The 12,742-nt window shown below is 46.5% G+C and overlaps 1 protein-coding gene across 1 annotated transcript; it reads left to right on the top strand.

Annotated features, from left to right (window-relative positions):
* REM2 (RRAD and GEM like GTPase 2) lies at positions 1-12,530 on the top strand. Its single transcript, XM_060255397.1, has 4 exons — positions 1-284; positions 3,312-3,385; positions 10,044-10,251; positions 12,213-12,530. Exons 1-4 carry the CDS (start codon positions 11-13, stop codon positions 12,485-12,487), a joined length of 831 nt encoding a protein of 276 aa, XP_060111380.1. The 5' UTR covers positions 1-10; the 3' UTR covers positions 12,488-12,530.
* Positions 12,531-12,742: the final 212 nt, after the last annotated feature.

Here is a 12,742-nt window from a genome sequence, read left to right as displayed (position 1 = left end):
TCAGCCCACCATGACGTTGCCCCCAGCCCTAGGGGGTGCTGGGCCCCGGCGGGGCAGTATGCCCTTGCCCATTAAACACCAGCTGATGAGAGCATCCGCAGTGGAGGAACTGGACTCTCCGCCCAGCTCCCCGGAGGTGAGCAGTACTGGGGGAGCCAGTCCAGCAGGAGGCCGCGGCCCTTACAAAGTCATGTTGCTCGGGGAGAATGGCGTGGGGAAGAGTTCATTGGCGGCCATCTTTGGAGGCATGAAAGGCAGTGCCCATCATGAGGAAGAGCATGCCGGTGAGTCAAAATGGGGTTAGAAAGAAGCCAGAGGGCCAGAGGATGTGGCAGGCAGGATTGCCGGCTAAAGGTGGGGAAATTCCTGGAGATTTGGGGGGGGGGGGGTGGAGCCTGGGGAGAGCAGGGTTTGGGGAGGGACCTCAGCAGGATACGATGCCATAGTTCACCTTCCAAAGCAGCCATTTTCTCCAGGGGAACTGATTTCTGTCATCTGGAGATCAGGTATAGTAGCTGGAGATCTCCAGGTACCACCTGGAGGCTGGCAAAGCTAGTTGCAGAGGCGCCTGAGTAGGGTTGCCAATCCCCAGGTGGGGGCAGGGGATCCCCCGATTTGGAGGCCCTCCCCCCGCTTCAAGGTCGTCAGAAAGCAGGGGGAGGAAAGGGAAATGTCTTCTGGGAACTCTATTATTCCGTATGGAGATTTATTCCCATAGAAAATCATGGAGAATTGATCTGCGGGTATCTAGGGCGGCTGTTTTTTGGGGTAGAGGTACCAAATTTTCAGTATAGCATCTAGTGCCTCTCTCCAAAATACCCCCCCAAGTTTCAAAAAGATTGGACCAGGGGGTCCAATTCTATGAGCCCCAAAAGAAGGTGCCCCTATCCATTATTTCCTATGGAAGGAAGGAATTGAAACAGTGTGCCGTCCCTTTAAATGTGATGCCCAGAACTCCCTTTGGAGTGTAATTATGCTTGTCACAGCCTTGATCTTGGCTCCACCCCAATGTCTCCTGGCTCCACCCCCAAAGTCCCCAGATATTTCTTGAATTGGACTTGGCAACCCTACGCTTGAGGGAAGCATCACCTGTTGGATTTGCATTCAAGTTGTTGGTACAGAGCTTCAAAGGGAGGTTATGGCCCCTTTATGGTTGCCAGTTCCAGGTTTGGAAATTTCTTGAGAATTGCTAAAGACTAAGCTATAGCTAAAACCAGAGTCTGGTAGGTTAGGTTTAATGGACAATCATTTGAAAGAAGTTATGGAGTTCCTGTATTCAAACACAGCAATGGGATTGATCTACGCATAGAAGTTGAAAGATCCGACAATACCCACAGTAGAAGAATGGCGGGAGAAATTGTTTAACTTATACTACTGGCTAGGGAAAAGATAACGACTTCATTTGTTAGAGATTAGAAATACTCTCTTGGACTTTTTCATGAAAAAGATAAGGATGATTTGATGAAGTTGGCTTTTCTAAATAAATTTGCTTAAGAGGAAGGGCCATTTTGTAGAAAAATAGGTGGTGGAGCTCATCCAGGGATTGTTATGCAGCTGCACCTACTATTCAATGGACAAGGAGGTGGAACTCTCAAGAGAGGTTCAGGAGCTGTGCTCCTGTGAGCTCCCACTGAATCTGAGGCCTGCTTAAGAGGAAACAAAAAGAAAGTTCTTGCTTTTATATATAAACATGGAAAACTTTGTAGTCAAAATTCTATTTATTGTAGAGAAAACTGCAAGCCTTTGATGTTCCCCTTCCTTTCTCCCCCCCCCCCTTTTATAGTTTTCTTCCTCTTTTCTTTTCAACTTCCTTTTCCCTTTTTGTGTGCTTTTTGTTCCTTCATGTTGCATGGTTCCAAGTTTTCTGTATGTCTCCTAGTTTTTTTCATTCTCTAATAAAATTAAAATGTTGTCTATATTAAAAAGGAAATTTCTGGAGAATTGGGGATGAAGCCTGGGAAGGGTAGGACTTGGGGAAGGGAAAGACCTCAGCAAAGTATAATGCCGTAGATTCCACTCTCCAAAGCAGCATTTTCTCTAAGGGGACTGATCTCTGTAGTCGGGAAGTCAGTTGTCATTCTGGAACATATCCAGGACCTACCTGCAGGTTGGCAACCTTATGCCATCTTTAGCCTGGGGTTCCTTTATTCTTCATTATGAGATCCAAGACAAAACAGGAGATGAGAGCAGATCTAGACAGAGAAAACATTCTGTTCCTTTTCAGATCTAAAATTTTAGCGTTTCTCCATCTCCCCCATAAAGAGAAGGCTGTCTCCTCCTCTAATTTGGCTGCGTGAAGATGGGATCGTGTCTTTTTAGAACGCTGGGCTCCCTTGAGCTCCTCAAAATGATTTTCATTTATTGACTTCATCTTTACCCTTGGTGTCTATCCAGAAGGGTCCCAAGACAGCTGACGCTGAATAATTAAATGCAATTAAACTGTTCAAAACCACTAAAAGCGCAACATTAAATGTCCGGATCCATACCCTCTTGTCCCAGAGGCTAAATTGTCCCTGTGTGTTTGCCTTGTGGGGAATGCCTTGTTACAATCTTGTTAGCGTGGATTTTCAGTGTTTTCAATCTTCAGAGCTGACAAGCCTGGAGAAGCGCAAGCCCGGGTAAGGAATGGAAGCGTATGCGAGCAGTGCACGTGAATCAAGACATGTTCTATTAAACCTAATGCACAGCAGAGAGCGCAACCGGCTGCTGCTAAGATCTATTTGGCTAACAGATTGCGCAGGACAATTTTGTTTTTCTCGTTCCGAAGAAACTGGTGCTTTCCTAGCTTTGAAATCAGGGCTATTTCAGAATATCAAATACAGTCTAGAGCAGATAGTAGGAAGGCAGTCTGGGACTGGTGTAGTGACCCTTGGTATGGACATAGGGGTCTTACACATACGTCCCGCCAGGGCTGGAAATCTAGCAGGAGCTCCTTTGCATATTAGCCGCCCTGAGCCTGCTTCAGCGGGGAGGGCGGGATACAAATAAAAAAAATATTATTATTATTATTATTAGGCCACACACCCCTGATGTAGCCAATACTCCAAGAGCTTACAAAGCTCTTGGATGATTGGCTACATCGGGGGGCTGGCCTAATATGCAAAGGAACTCCTGCTAGAATTCCATCCCTGCGTCCTGCAAAACAATAACAGAAACTGCATCCCGGGAACTGACAGCAGTAACACCATGTGAGCTACTTCTATTGTACCATTTCTCTCTCCCTCAAATCCACCCGCTAGATATGGTGCCTTTTGAATAATTCCAGTGTCTGTTCCCTCCTTGCACTTTCTGATTTCTTTTGTCCTCCCCAGAGGATTCCTACGAACGGAAATTCTACGTAGATGATGAAGAGGTCACTCTGATATTGTATGACATCTGGGACCAGGTAGGCATGATTTGCATCCTTACCCCCATCTCGATCGGAAAGAATTAAAAGGATTGTCAAGAGCAGGGAGAATTAAGCAACAGACCACGTTTTAAATCAATCTGGTCTTTGACTGGTTAAAAACATCATCTGTTGCTTAAATGAGCAGCCATTTCGGGAGGGCACAGGAGCATGCTATTAGGGAAGAAGGCATGGTATAACCCAGGGGTGGCCAATAGTAGCTCTCCAGATGTTTTTTGCCTACAACTCCCATCAGCCCCAGCCAGCATGGCCAATGGCTGGGGCTGATGGGAGTTGTAGGCAAAAAACATCTGGAGAGCTACCGTTGGCCACCCCTGGTATAACCTGATCTCTTCAGAACTCTGAAGTTAAACACGGTTGGTACTTGGATGGGAGACCACCAAGGAAGTTTTCAGCTAAACATTAGGAAGAACTTCCTGACAGTTAGAGCGGTTCCTCAGGAGGCATGCACTCTCTGTCTTTGGAGGTTTTAAACAGAGGCTGGAGCAGGGGTGTCAAATGTGCGGCCCGAGGGCCAGATCAGTGCCGCGAGCAACTGCCTGTCAGCTGCTTCCTTCTCCTTCTCTCTTGCTTCCTTCTGCATCACAGCTTGTTTTGCCAAGCTTGATCAATCACACAGGAGCTATGGAGCAAAGCCTATATTTTCTCCATTGGCTGAAGTTCCTCCTTAGAGAGGAAGGTGGGGAAGGGAGAGCTTGCTTTGGCAGGCCCTCTCAGTTGCACAGCAGAGCTACTGAGCCAAGCCTCTCTTCCTTCTATCATCAGAACAAGAGATGTCAGTTATCAGAGACCGTTAAATAACTAAAAAATACTGCAAGAATGCTAATGTTCTAAGCATATTTTATTTTAATGTGTTTTTAAAAAAAATCTTTAATTGTGTTTGTCTCCTTTATAAAGTTTGTATCTCCACTACCTGGCATTACATTTTATGGCACATATGGCCTGGCCCCACAAAGTCCCATTTCTGTCAGATCCGGCCCTCGTGACAAATGAGTTTGACACCACTGGACAAGAAGGCCAACTGACAGCAATGCTGATTCTTTGAATTAGGCAGATCATGAGAAAGAGGGCAGGAAGGGTTGCCTCAGGGCTTAGTTCTTGTGGCCCCAGGGAAATGTTGATTGCTGCTTTGGGGTCAGATAGCAATTTTTCTCCAGGCCAGTTTGGCAAAAGATCCTACCGGTTTTTGCCATCTTCTGGGCATGGATTAGGGGTCACTGGGTGTGTGTGTAGAGGAGAGGTATTTGTGAATTCCCTGCATTGTGCAAGGAGTTGGACTAGATGATCCTGAAGGTCCCTTCCAACTCTATGATTCTGTGACTCTCTATGACATATATACGATAAATATACCACGAGCATTGGAGCCTGCGAACCTGTTCTACTCACAGGGGCACAAGAAGTGGAAGTCCTTTCTGCTAGCAGAACAGATTCATGGGTTCCAATTCTGAGTGATTACAAAGTGGAGATATGGATAGAGGCTGTCCATCTCCTTGGTATGCAGAAGGTCCCAGGTCCAATCCCCGGCATGTCTGGTAGACAAATATCAGCTAGTTGGTGGTATCACTTCAGGAAAACCACTGCTGGTCTGAATGGAGAATACTGGTCTCCAGGTCTGTTTTTGTAGGAAAAGCCCAGCAGGAGCTCATTTGCATATTAGGCCGCAGCGCCTGACACCAAGCCAGCCAGAACTGTGTTCCTGCTCAAAAAAAGCTCTGCTCGTCTCAATGGACCAGCTAGATTCACATCTAGCAGCACCTTACAGAGCAATAAGATTTGAGGGGAGGGGTATAAGCTTCCCTTCATCAGATACCTCTGAGAGAGCTCTCACCGTAATACCCCAAGCTTCTACCTCAAAATTCTTGGTGGTCTCTAAGGTGATATTGGACTCCCAAATATAGTGGTTCTGCAGAAGAAGAGGAGATTGGATTTATACCCACTCTTCACTACTGGAAGGAGTCTCAGAGTGGTTTACAATCTCCTTCCCCTCCCCACAACAGACTCCCTGTGAGGTAGATGGAGCTGAGAGAGCTCTGACAGAAACTGCTGTTGAGAGGAACAGCCTCTGAGAAAGTTATGACTGACCCACGGTCACTCCAACAGGTGAATGTAGAGGAGGAGCGGGGAATCAAACCCGGTTCTCCCAGATAAGGGCCTCCACACTTAACAACTACACCAAATTGGCTCTCAGACCACCATGGCTCTCTTCAGACACTATCTTGATGGAGCAATGGTTTGATTCTGTGTACGGCATCGTCATGCGTAGAATGTTCAAATAGCTAGTACATGAAAACAGCTTATCACAGCTCAGACACTCTGGATCTTGGAAGTTGACCCTGGTTAGAATATGGATGGGTCACCACTGAGGAAGACCAGAATGGCAATGCAGAGGAAGGCAATGGCCAGCCATCTTGCCTTGAAAACTTCAGAACAGGGTCGCCTTGATTTGGTTGTGACTTAAAGGCACAACCATTTTACCATCAGTGCCTGAAAGGGCATGCCGGAATAAAACCTTTGCCAGATCCCCGTTTTATTTTTAACGACAGGTTTAGTGTTCTTTATGTGTGAAAGGGGGTTACAGGGACTGTATACAAATTTATTTCTTTAATATATGCAAAGCAAAATAACCAGATGGAGGCGTCTGCTGTTATTTACTTTGGTTGAAGATGGAGAACACGTAGATGTATAGAGAATGTGGCCCAACATTTGACAGCATTCCTGACGCGTGTGTGTGTATAGGAGGGTGGCATGCAAATATATGTAAACCCACATTAGATTACACCATTACTTTGGCTTCATGGAGGTGGTGTGCCACAGCCGTGCACGAATATGCAAAGAGATGTGGAAACTGCCAGCATTTTCAGAAAGGGTGAGGGTGACAGGAGGGAGAGACACATAGATACGTGGTGTGCTGTTAATTGTTAGGAAATTGGAAAGGAGGTGAGCAAAGCTAGAAAGTCTGCCCCCCCCCCCGTCCCTGTTCAGGTTTCTGCAGCTCAGTTCCTGATTAGGTGAATAGTTAATTCCTATTTGCTTATTATTTATATTTAGAACATAAGAGAAGCCATGTTGGATCAGGCCAATGGCCCATCCAGTCCAACACTTTGTGTCACACAGTGGCCAAAAAACCCAGGTGCCATCAGGAGGTCCATCAGTGGGGCCAGAACACTGCTCCAGAAGTTTATTCAATCCCCTCTTGAAGCTGTCTGTGTTTGCAGCCGCCACCACCTCCTGTGGCAGTGAATGCCATGTGTTAATCACCTTTTGGGTGAAGAACTACCTCCTTTTATTCATTCTAACCCGACTGCTCAGCAATTTCATTGTATGTCCACGAGTTCTTGTATTGTGATAAAGGGAGAAAAGTACTTATATATCCCTGTTTGGGGGCCCAAAACAGCTTGCTACATTGTTCCCCTCTCCTCCATTGAATCTTCACAACAATAACCTCAAGAGGTTCGGCTTAAACTATGTTGTGATCCTAGTCTGAAACTCTAATAGGGAGAACTGGGTTTGATTCCTCACCTCTGCCTCCACATGAAGCCAGCTAGGTGACCTTGGAGCAGTCACAGTTCTCTCAGAACTCTCTCAGCCCCGCCTCCCTCATAAAGTGCCTGTTGTGGGGAGAGGAAGAAGATGAAGATATTGGATTTATATCCTGCCCTCCACTCCGAAGAGTCTCAGAGCGGCTCACAATCTCCTTTACCTTCGTCCCCCACAACAGACACCCTGTGAGGTGGGTGGGGCTGAGAGGGCTCTCACAGCAGCTGCCCTTTCAAGGACAATTCCTATGAGACCTATGGCTGACCTGAGGCCATTCCAGCAGGTGCAAACGGAGAAGTGGGGAATCAAACCCGGTTCTCCCAGATAAGAGTCCGCACACTTAACCACTACACCAAACTGGCTCTCCAGGAAGGGAAAAGCAATTGTAAGTGTCTTAAGGCAGAGAAAAGCAGGCATAAAAACATACTCATCTTCTTTTTCTCAGACAACCCTCTGTCATGTGTAAAACAATAAACCAGGGGCTTTGAAGGGATTGCTGTAGACAGTGACAATTTGAAAGTCCCATCCCTTCACGATTCTCAAAATGAAGAGGCTTCGAGAGACGTTCCCATCACCCACCCCCACTAACTAACACAGTCTCTGTCAGAGCATATTTGACCATCCTCAGGTTGAATTTTACAGAATTCAATTCAGCCTGAGGATTTTCAACCTGGCACAATTCAATTTTTCAGAAGTCTGATTACATCATTGTACTTTTCCACATGGTTGGGGGAGGCTCCAAGGAGCTCAAGCCCCCATCTTGTCTGTAGGTGCCAGCAAATCACAGGCCATTTAATTTAATTTGATTCAATTTTTCAATTTATACCCCGCCCAATCCCGCAAGCGGGCTCGGGGCGGCTTACAGCATTAAAACAACATTAGAACGAATCACTCCAAAATTAAACCTCATGACTACAGAAATCCCAAATCAGATTTGAGAACAGTAATCCATACAATGGGCAACAGGCGACACAACATCATGTAGACTGGAAGCTTTCAGCACAGCTTGAACACCTTGAAGGTAGGGTGCTGGGGGTGGCACTAGGGTTGCCAAGTCCAATTCAAGAAATATCTGGAGACTTTGGGGGTGGAGCCAGGAGCAAGGGTGTGACAAGCATAATTGAACTTCAAGGGAGTTCTGGCCATCACATTTAAAGGGACAGCACACCTTTTAAAATGTCTTCCTTCCATAGGAAATAATGGATAGGGGCACCTTCTTTTGGGGCTCATAGAATTGGACCCCCTGGTCCAATCGCTTTGAAACTTGGGGGGTATTTTGGGGAGAGGCACTAGATGCTATATGGAAAATTTGGTGCCTCTACCCCCCAAAACAGCCCCCCAGAGCCCCAGATACCCGCAGATAAATTCTCCATGATTTTCTATGGGAATAAATCTCCATAGGGAATAATAGAGTTCGCAGCAGACATTTCCCTCCCCTCCCTCCGCTTTCTGACAACCCTGAAGCAGGGGGAGGGTCTCCAAACCGGGGGATCCCCTGCCCCCACCTGGGGATTGGCAACCCTAGGTGGCACCATCTTGGGGTTTTCAAGGCAAGTGACAAATTGAGTAAGTTGCTATTGCCTACCTTTTTGTAGCAACCCTGGATTTCCTTGGGCTGACCCCGTTTAGCTTCCAAGTTCTGATGAGAGTTGTGTGTAGGGAAGGTTGGGAAATTCCTGGAGATTGGGGGTTGAAGCCTGGGGAGGGCGCGCGGTGTATGTTGGGGACGGACCTCAGCAAGGTATTAGCACCATAGAGTCCACCCTCCCAGGCAGCCATTTCCTCCAGGAAAACTGAATCCGTTGTAATTCTGGGAGATTTCCAGGTTCCATCTGGAGGAGTGGCCAATTCGTGGCTCTTTCGCATACATTGTGTGGCTTTTGAAGCCCCCACCATCTTGTCAACCAGCTTGGAGAAGGCATTTGTCTCTAGAAATCACTTCTCCAAGCTAAGCTAGCCAGTGGCTTGGAGAATACCTTTAAAGTTGCTTTCTTTCCACCTCTCTCTCCCTCTTCTCTGCCTCCATCTATTTGCCTTCCCTCTCTCCCTTGTCTTACAGCTCTCAAACATCTGATGCTTATGTCTTGCAGCTCTTAATCATCGTAAGATTTATTCTATGCGGCTCTTATGTTGTGAGTTTGGTCACCCCTGGATAACAACCCTTTTGGGCGGTCCTATCAGACTAGCCCTTTTACTCGTAGATATAGGGAGGGCATGTAATTCTACCCCTGGTCATCATGACATTACATTGAAACAGTCTGTAGTAAATGCGGCATCCAAGAGCGGAGATGTTTAGCCGATCGTTAAAAAAAAAAAAACAGATTCCAAAATTGCAGGTTTAAATAACAATTGCAATTGTTTTTCATGAAATGATAATACGGTGCCAGGGGTATCAAACTCATTTGTTATGAGGGCCGGATCCGATATAAATGGGGCTGGGCCATGCGTGTACCTATTTAAGATTAGGTAGCAGACATATAAACTTTTTAAAGGACACGGACAAACACTACTTTAAAAAAAATCACCTTAAAATAAAACATGCTTAAAACTTTAGCGCTTGTTGGTTTTAAAGGTGCTTTCTTTGTATTTCTCCCAGGGGATCCAGGGAACTGGGCAAAGGAAGCTCCGGCTCTTTCCTTCCTTTCCCAGGGGACTAGGAGGGGGGAGGAGCCTCAACCAATGGAGAAAACTGAGGTTTTGCTCTGTAGCTCCTGTGTAATTGTGCAAGCCTTGTAAAGCAAGCTAAGATGAAGAAGGAAGCGAGAGAGAGGGAGGAGGAAGCAGACAAGAGCCAGTTTCTTGGGGGCCTAATTCGGCCCCCAGACCGCATGTTTGACACCCCTTGTCATGTTTGGCTTTATGACATATCGGCAAGAATTTGGGGAGGGGGAATTAGAAAAACCACATCGATCTATGTACCAATGTAGGAGACACCCAAGTGCACCTTACGTTATGAATTAACAACAGAAAAAAAACATTCTTCACTGCATGACACTGAGAACGGCTCCTATAAATAAGACGGAAATGTGGTCGTGGGTGGCACAAATGCAGAACAACAAACACCCAAGACACCCTCTCCCTATCTGACACCTTTCTGCAGGGAGATCCTGGAGGATGGATGCAGGAATCCTGCCTGAAGACGGGAGATGCTTTCCTGGTGGTTTTCTCTGTGACAGATCGCCGCAGCTTCACCCGAGTGCCCCCAACCCTCTTGCGGCTTCGGGCGGAGAGCCCCCGAATGGATCCCCCCATTATCCTGGTGGGGAACAAGAGTGACTTGGCACGGTCCAGGGAGGTCTCACGGGAGGGTAAGTTCTCCCCGTCTACTGTAAATGGTAATACCAGTCAATGTTCCCTCTAAGCTGCAGAGTCTTGTGAGCAAAAATTCTACTTTGTGAGCTACCGGCATTCAAGTTGTGAGCTACTGCATCAATGAGTGTGCTCTGGGGCCATTTTTTTTTTCCTGAGCTAAGACAAAAATGTGTGAGCTGGAGGCTAAAAATCTGTGAGCTAGCTCACGCTAACTCAGCTTAGAGGGAACACAGATGCTGGTACAATTTTATTGGTTGGTAGGGTTGCCAAATTCAAGTCAAGAAATATCTGGGAACTTTGGGGGTGGAGCCAGGAGACTTTGGGGGTGGGGCCAGGAGACTTTGGGGTGGGGCCTGGAGCATGCATAATTGAACTCCCAAGGGAGTTCTGGCTGTCACATTTAAAGGGGCTGCACACCTTTCAAATGCCTTCGCTCCGTTGAAAATAATGAAAGACGGGGGCACCTTTTTGGGAGCTCATAGAATTGGACCCCCCCCCGGTCCAAACTTTTTGAAACTTGGTGGGTGTTTTGAGGAGAGGCATGGATGCTATGCTGCAAATGTGGTGCCTCTACCTCAAAAAACAGCCCTCCCTCCGAGCCCCAGATACTGACAGATCAATTCTCCATTATGCCCTATGGGAACTGGTCTCCATAGGGAATAACGGAGTGCCCAGCAAACGTTTCCCTCCCCACCCTACCCACTGCTTTCTGATGACCCTGAAGTGGGGGGAGAGTCTCCAAACTGAGGGATCCCCCACCCCCCACCTGGGGATTAAGACAGCACAACCGAAGTTATAGTGACTAAATAACTCAGAACGTATTGAAACAAAATCATACAAATATGTTTGGAGTTTAGTGCCGTTTTGAAATCTTACTAGAGACTTTCTGTCCCTTTTGTCCATTGGAAATTCTTTCTTTTTTTTAAAGCTTTATTGTTTATTGAAAGCACACAACATACTAACATAAACATAACCGACATTCCTACCATCACCCACACCACCACCCTTCCACCCATTCACACAAGGAGTTTGAGGGCATTACTATATACAATTTCTATTCTCTCATAACAATTCCCATACTTTTGGCACATACATATATTGGTTCCTACGTCTTTTTACACTCCTGCAAATTTCCATCTCTTAACCTTGTAGTCAACGTATCCATTTCAGCAGCTTCCAATAACTTTGATGAAAATTCTTCCTTATCAGGGATTGTGGAGACTTTCCGATACTTTGCATATAAGATTCTAGCAACTGTAATCATATGAATTAATATTTTTTTTCTCAGATATAGATAATTGTTCTTTGCATATACTCAATAAGTACAATTCCGGAGAGTGTTGAAACCTTTTATTTTAAATTCTTTGGGCCTAGATATTAATCTGGGGTCCAAAATTTTTTTGCACATTCACATTTCCACCATATGTGGTAAAGCATCCCCTTAACTTTCCTACATTTCCAGCATTTGTTTGTATAACTTGGATACATTTTAGCCAATTCTATGTGCAGTCTTTGGAAAAAGAATCCTGTGGGTTTTGCAGCTTTTTGCAACTTATTGATGCATCAGAAACACTTTTGATATTTTTTCTGAGCTTTTGCCTTTGGTTGGGAGATGTGGTTGGAGCACCCTGTGCTAGAAGAGGATTAGAAGCAGGAATGATCAAATCGACCTCCTGTTCATTGGGACTCCTTTGATAGAACTGTGAAATTTGGGGGGAATTGTTGCTATTTAGTCTTCTATTGAACATATGTGTATGATTTTGTTTAAGTACATCCTTAGTTATTTGATCACTATAACTCCTTTTATGCTGTCTTTATCCTACAAGTGACCTCTCTCCCTTTACCCACCTGGGGATTAGCAACCCTGCTGGTTGGGGTGGGATTTGTGCCTCGTAGGGAAGAGGCAGGAAAATGGATCTATCGCTAAAGCCCTCTCTTTTTCCCCTCCCGGGTCCAGAGGGCCGGAGCCTGGCTGTGATGATGAACTGCAAGCACATTGAGACGTCGGCCGCCTTACATCACAACACCCAAGAGCTCTTCGAGGGTGTTGTGCGCCAGATCCGACTGCGCCGGCATCGGCGCGAGGGAGACGGGTTCGGCGGCGAGGGGGCCGGGGGCCGCCGCGAGAGCCTCACCAAGAAAGCCAAGCGCTTCCTCTCTAGCCTGGTGCCCCGAAACGGACGCTTCTTCAAGCAGAGGTCAAAATCCTGCAATGACCTTTCTGTGCTATGAGCCTCAGTTCCCTCCCCTCGATTCTCTCCGAGACAAGGAATGACCCTGCGGCACATACTCTGGACTTCTTTGGTACTGAGTTCAGGATGATGGCCATACTGACCCAAGGAAGGGACTGCTGTCAAGACTCCCAGAATCCTCCTTGGCTTGTCTAGTCAGCTTCAGTGCGCCACCAAACAAGCTTTACACGTTTCGTCCTCCTGCCTGACTTTTAAGAAGAGGACCTTTGAAAATGCCAGTCGTAGAGAAACCTTT

Source organism: Heteronotia binoei, chromosome 15 (genome assembly GCF_032191835.1).
Source record: "Heteronotia binoei isolate CCM8104 ecotype False Entrance Well chromosome 15, APGP_CSIRO_Hbin_v1, whole genome shotgun sequence".
Classification (NCBI taxonomy): domain Eukaryota; kingdom Metazoa; phylum Chordata; class Lepidosauria; order Squamata; family Gekkonidae; genus Heteronotia; species Heteronotia binoei.
This window is presented reverse-complemented; position numbering and strand designations above follow the sequence as displayed.

Excerpts from the sequence above, each read along its gene's own strand:
- REM2 (XM_060255397.1), top strand. The coding sequence starts at position 11 with ATGACGTTGCCCCCAGCCCTAGGGGGTGCTGGGCCCCGGCGGGGCAGT. Across the intron at positions 285-3,311 it reads TCATGAGGAAGAGCATGCCG|AGGATTCCTACGAACGGAAA; the intron begins GTGAGTCAAAAT and ends TGTCCTCCCCAG. Across the intron at positions 3,386-10,043 it reads TGTATGACATCTGGGACCAG|GGAGATCCTGGAGGATGGAT; the intron begins GTAGGCATGATT and ends ACCTTTCTGCAG.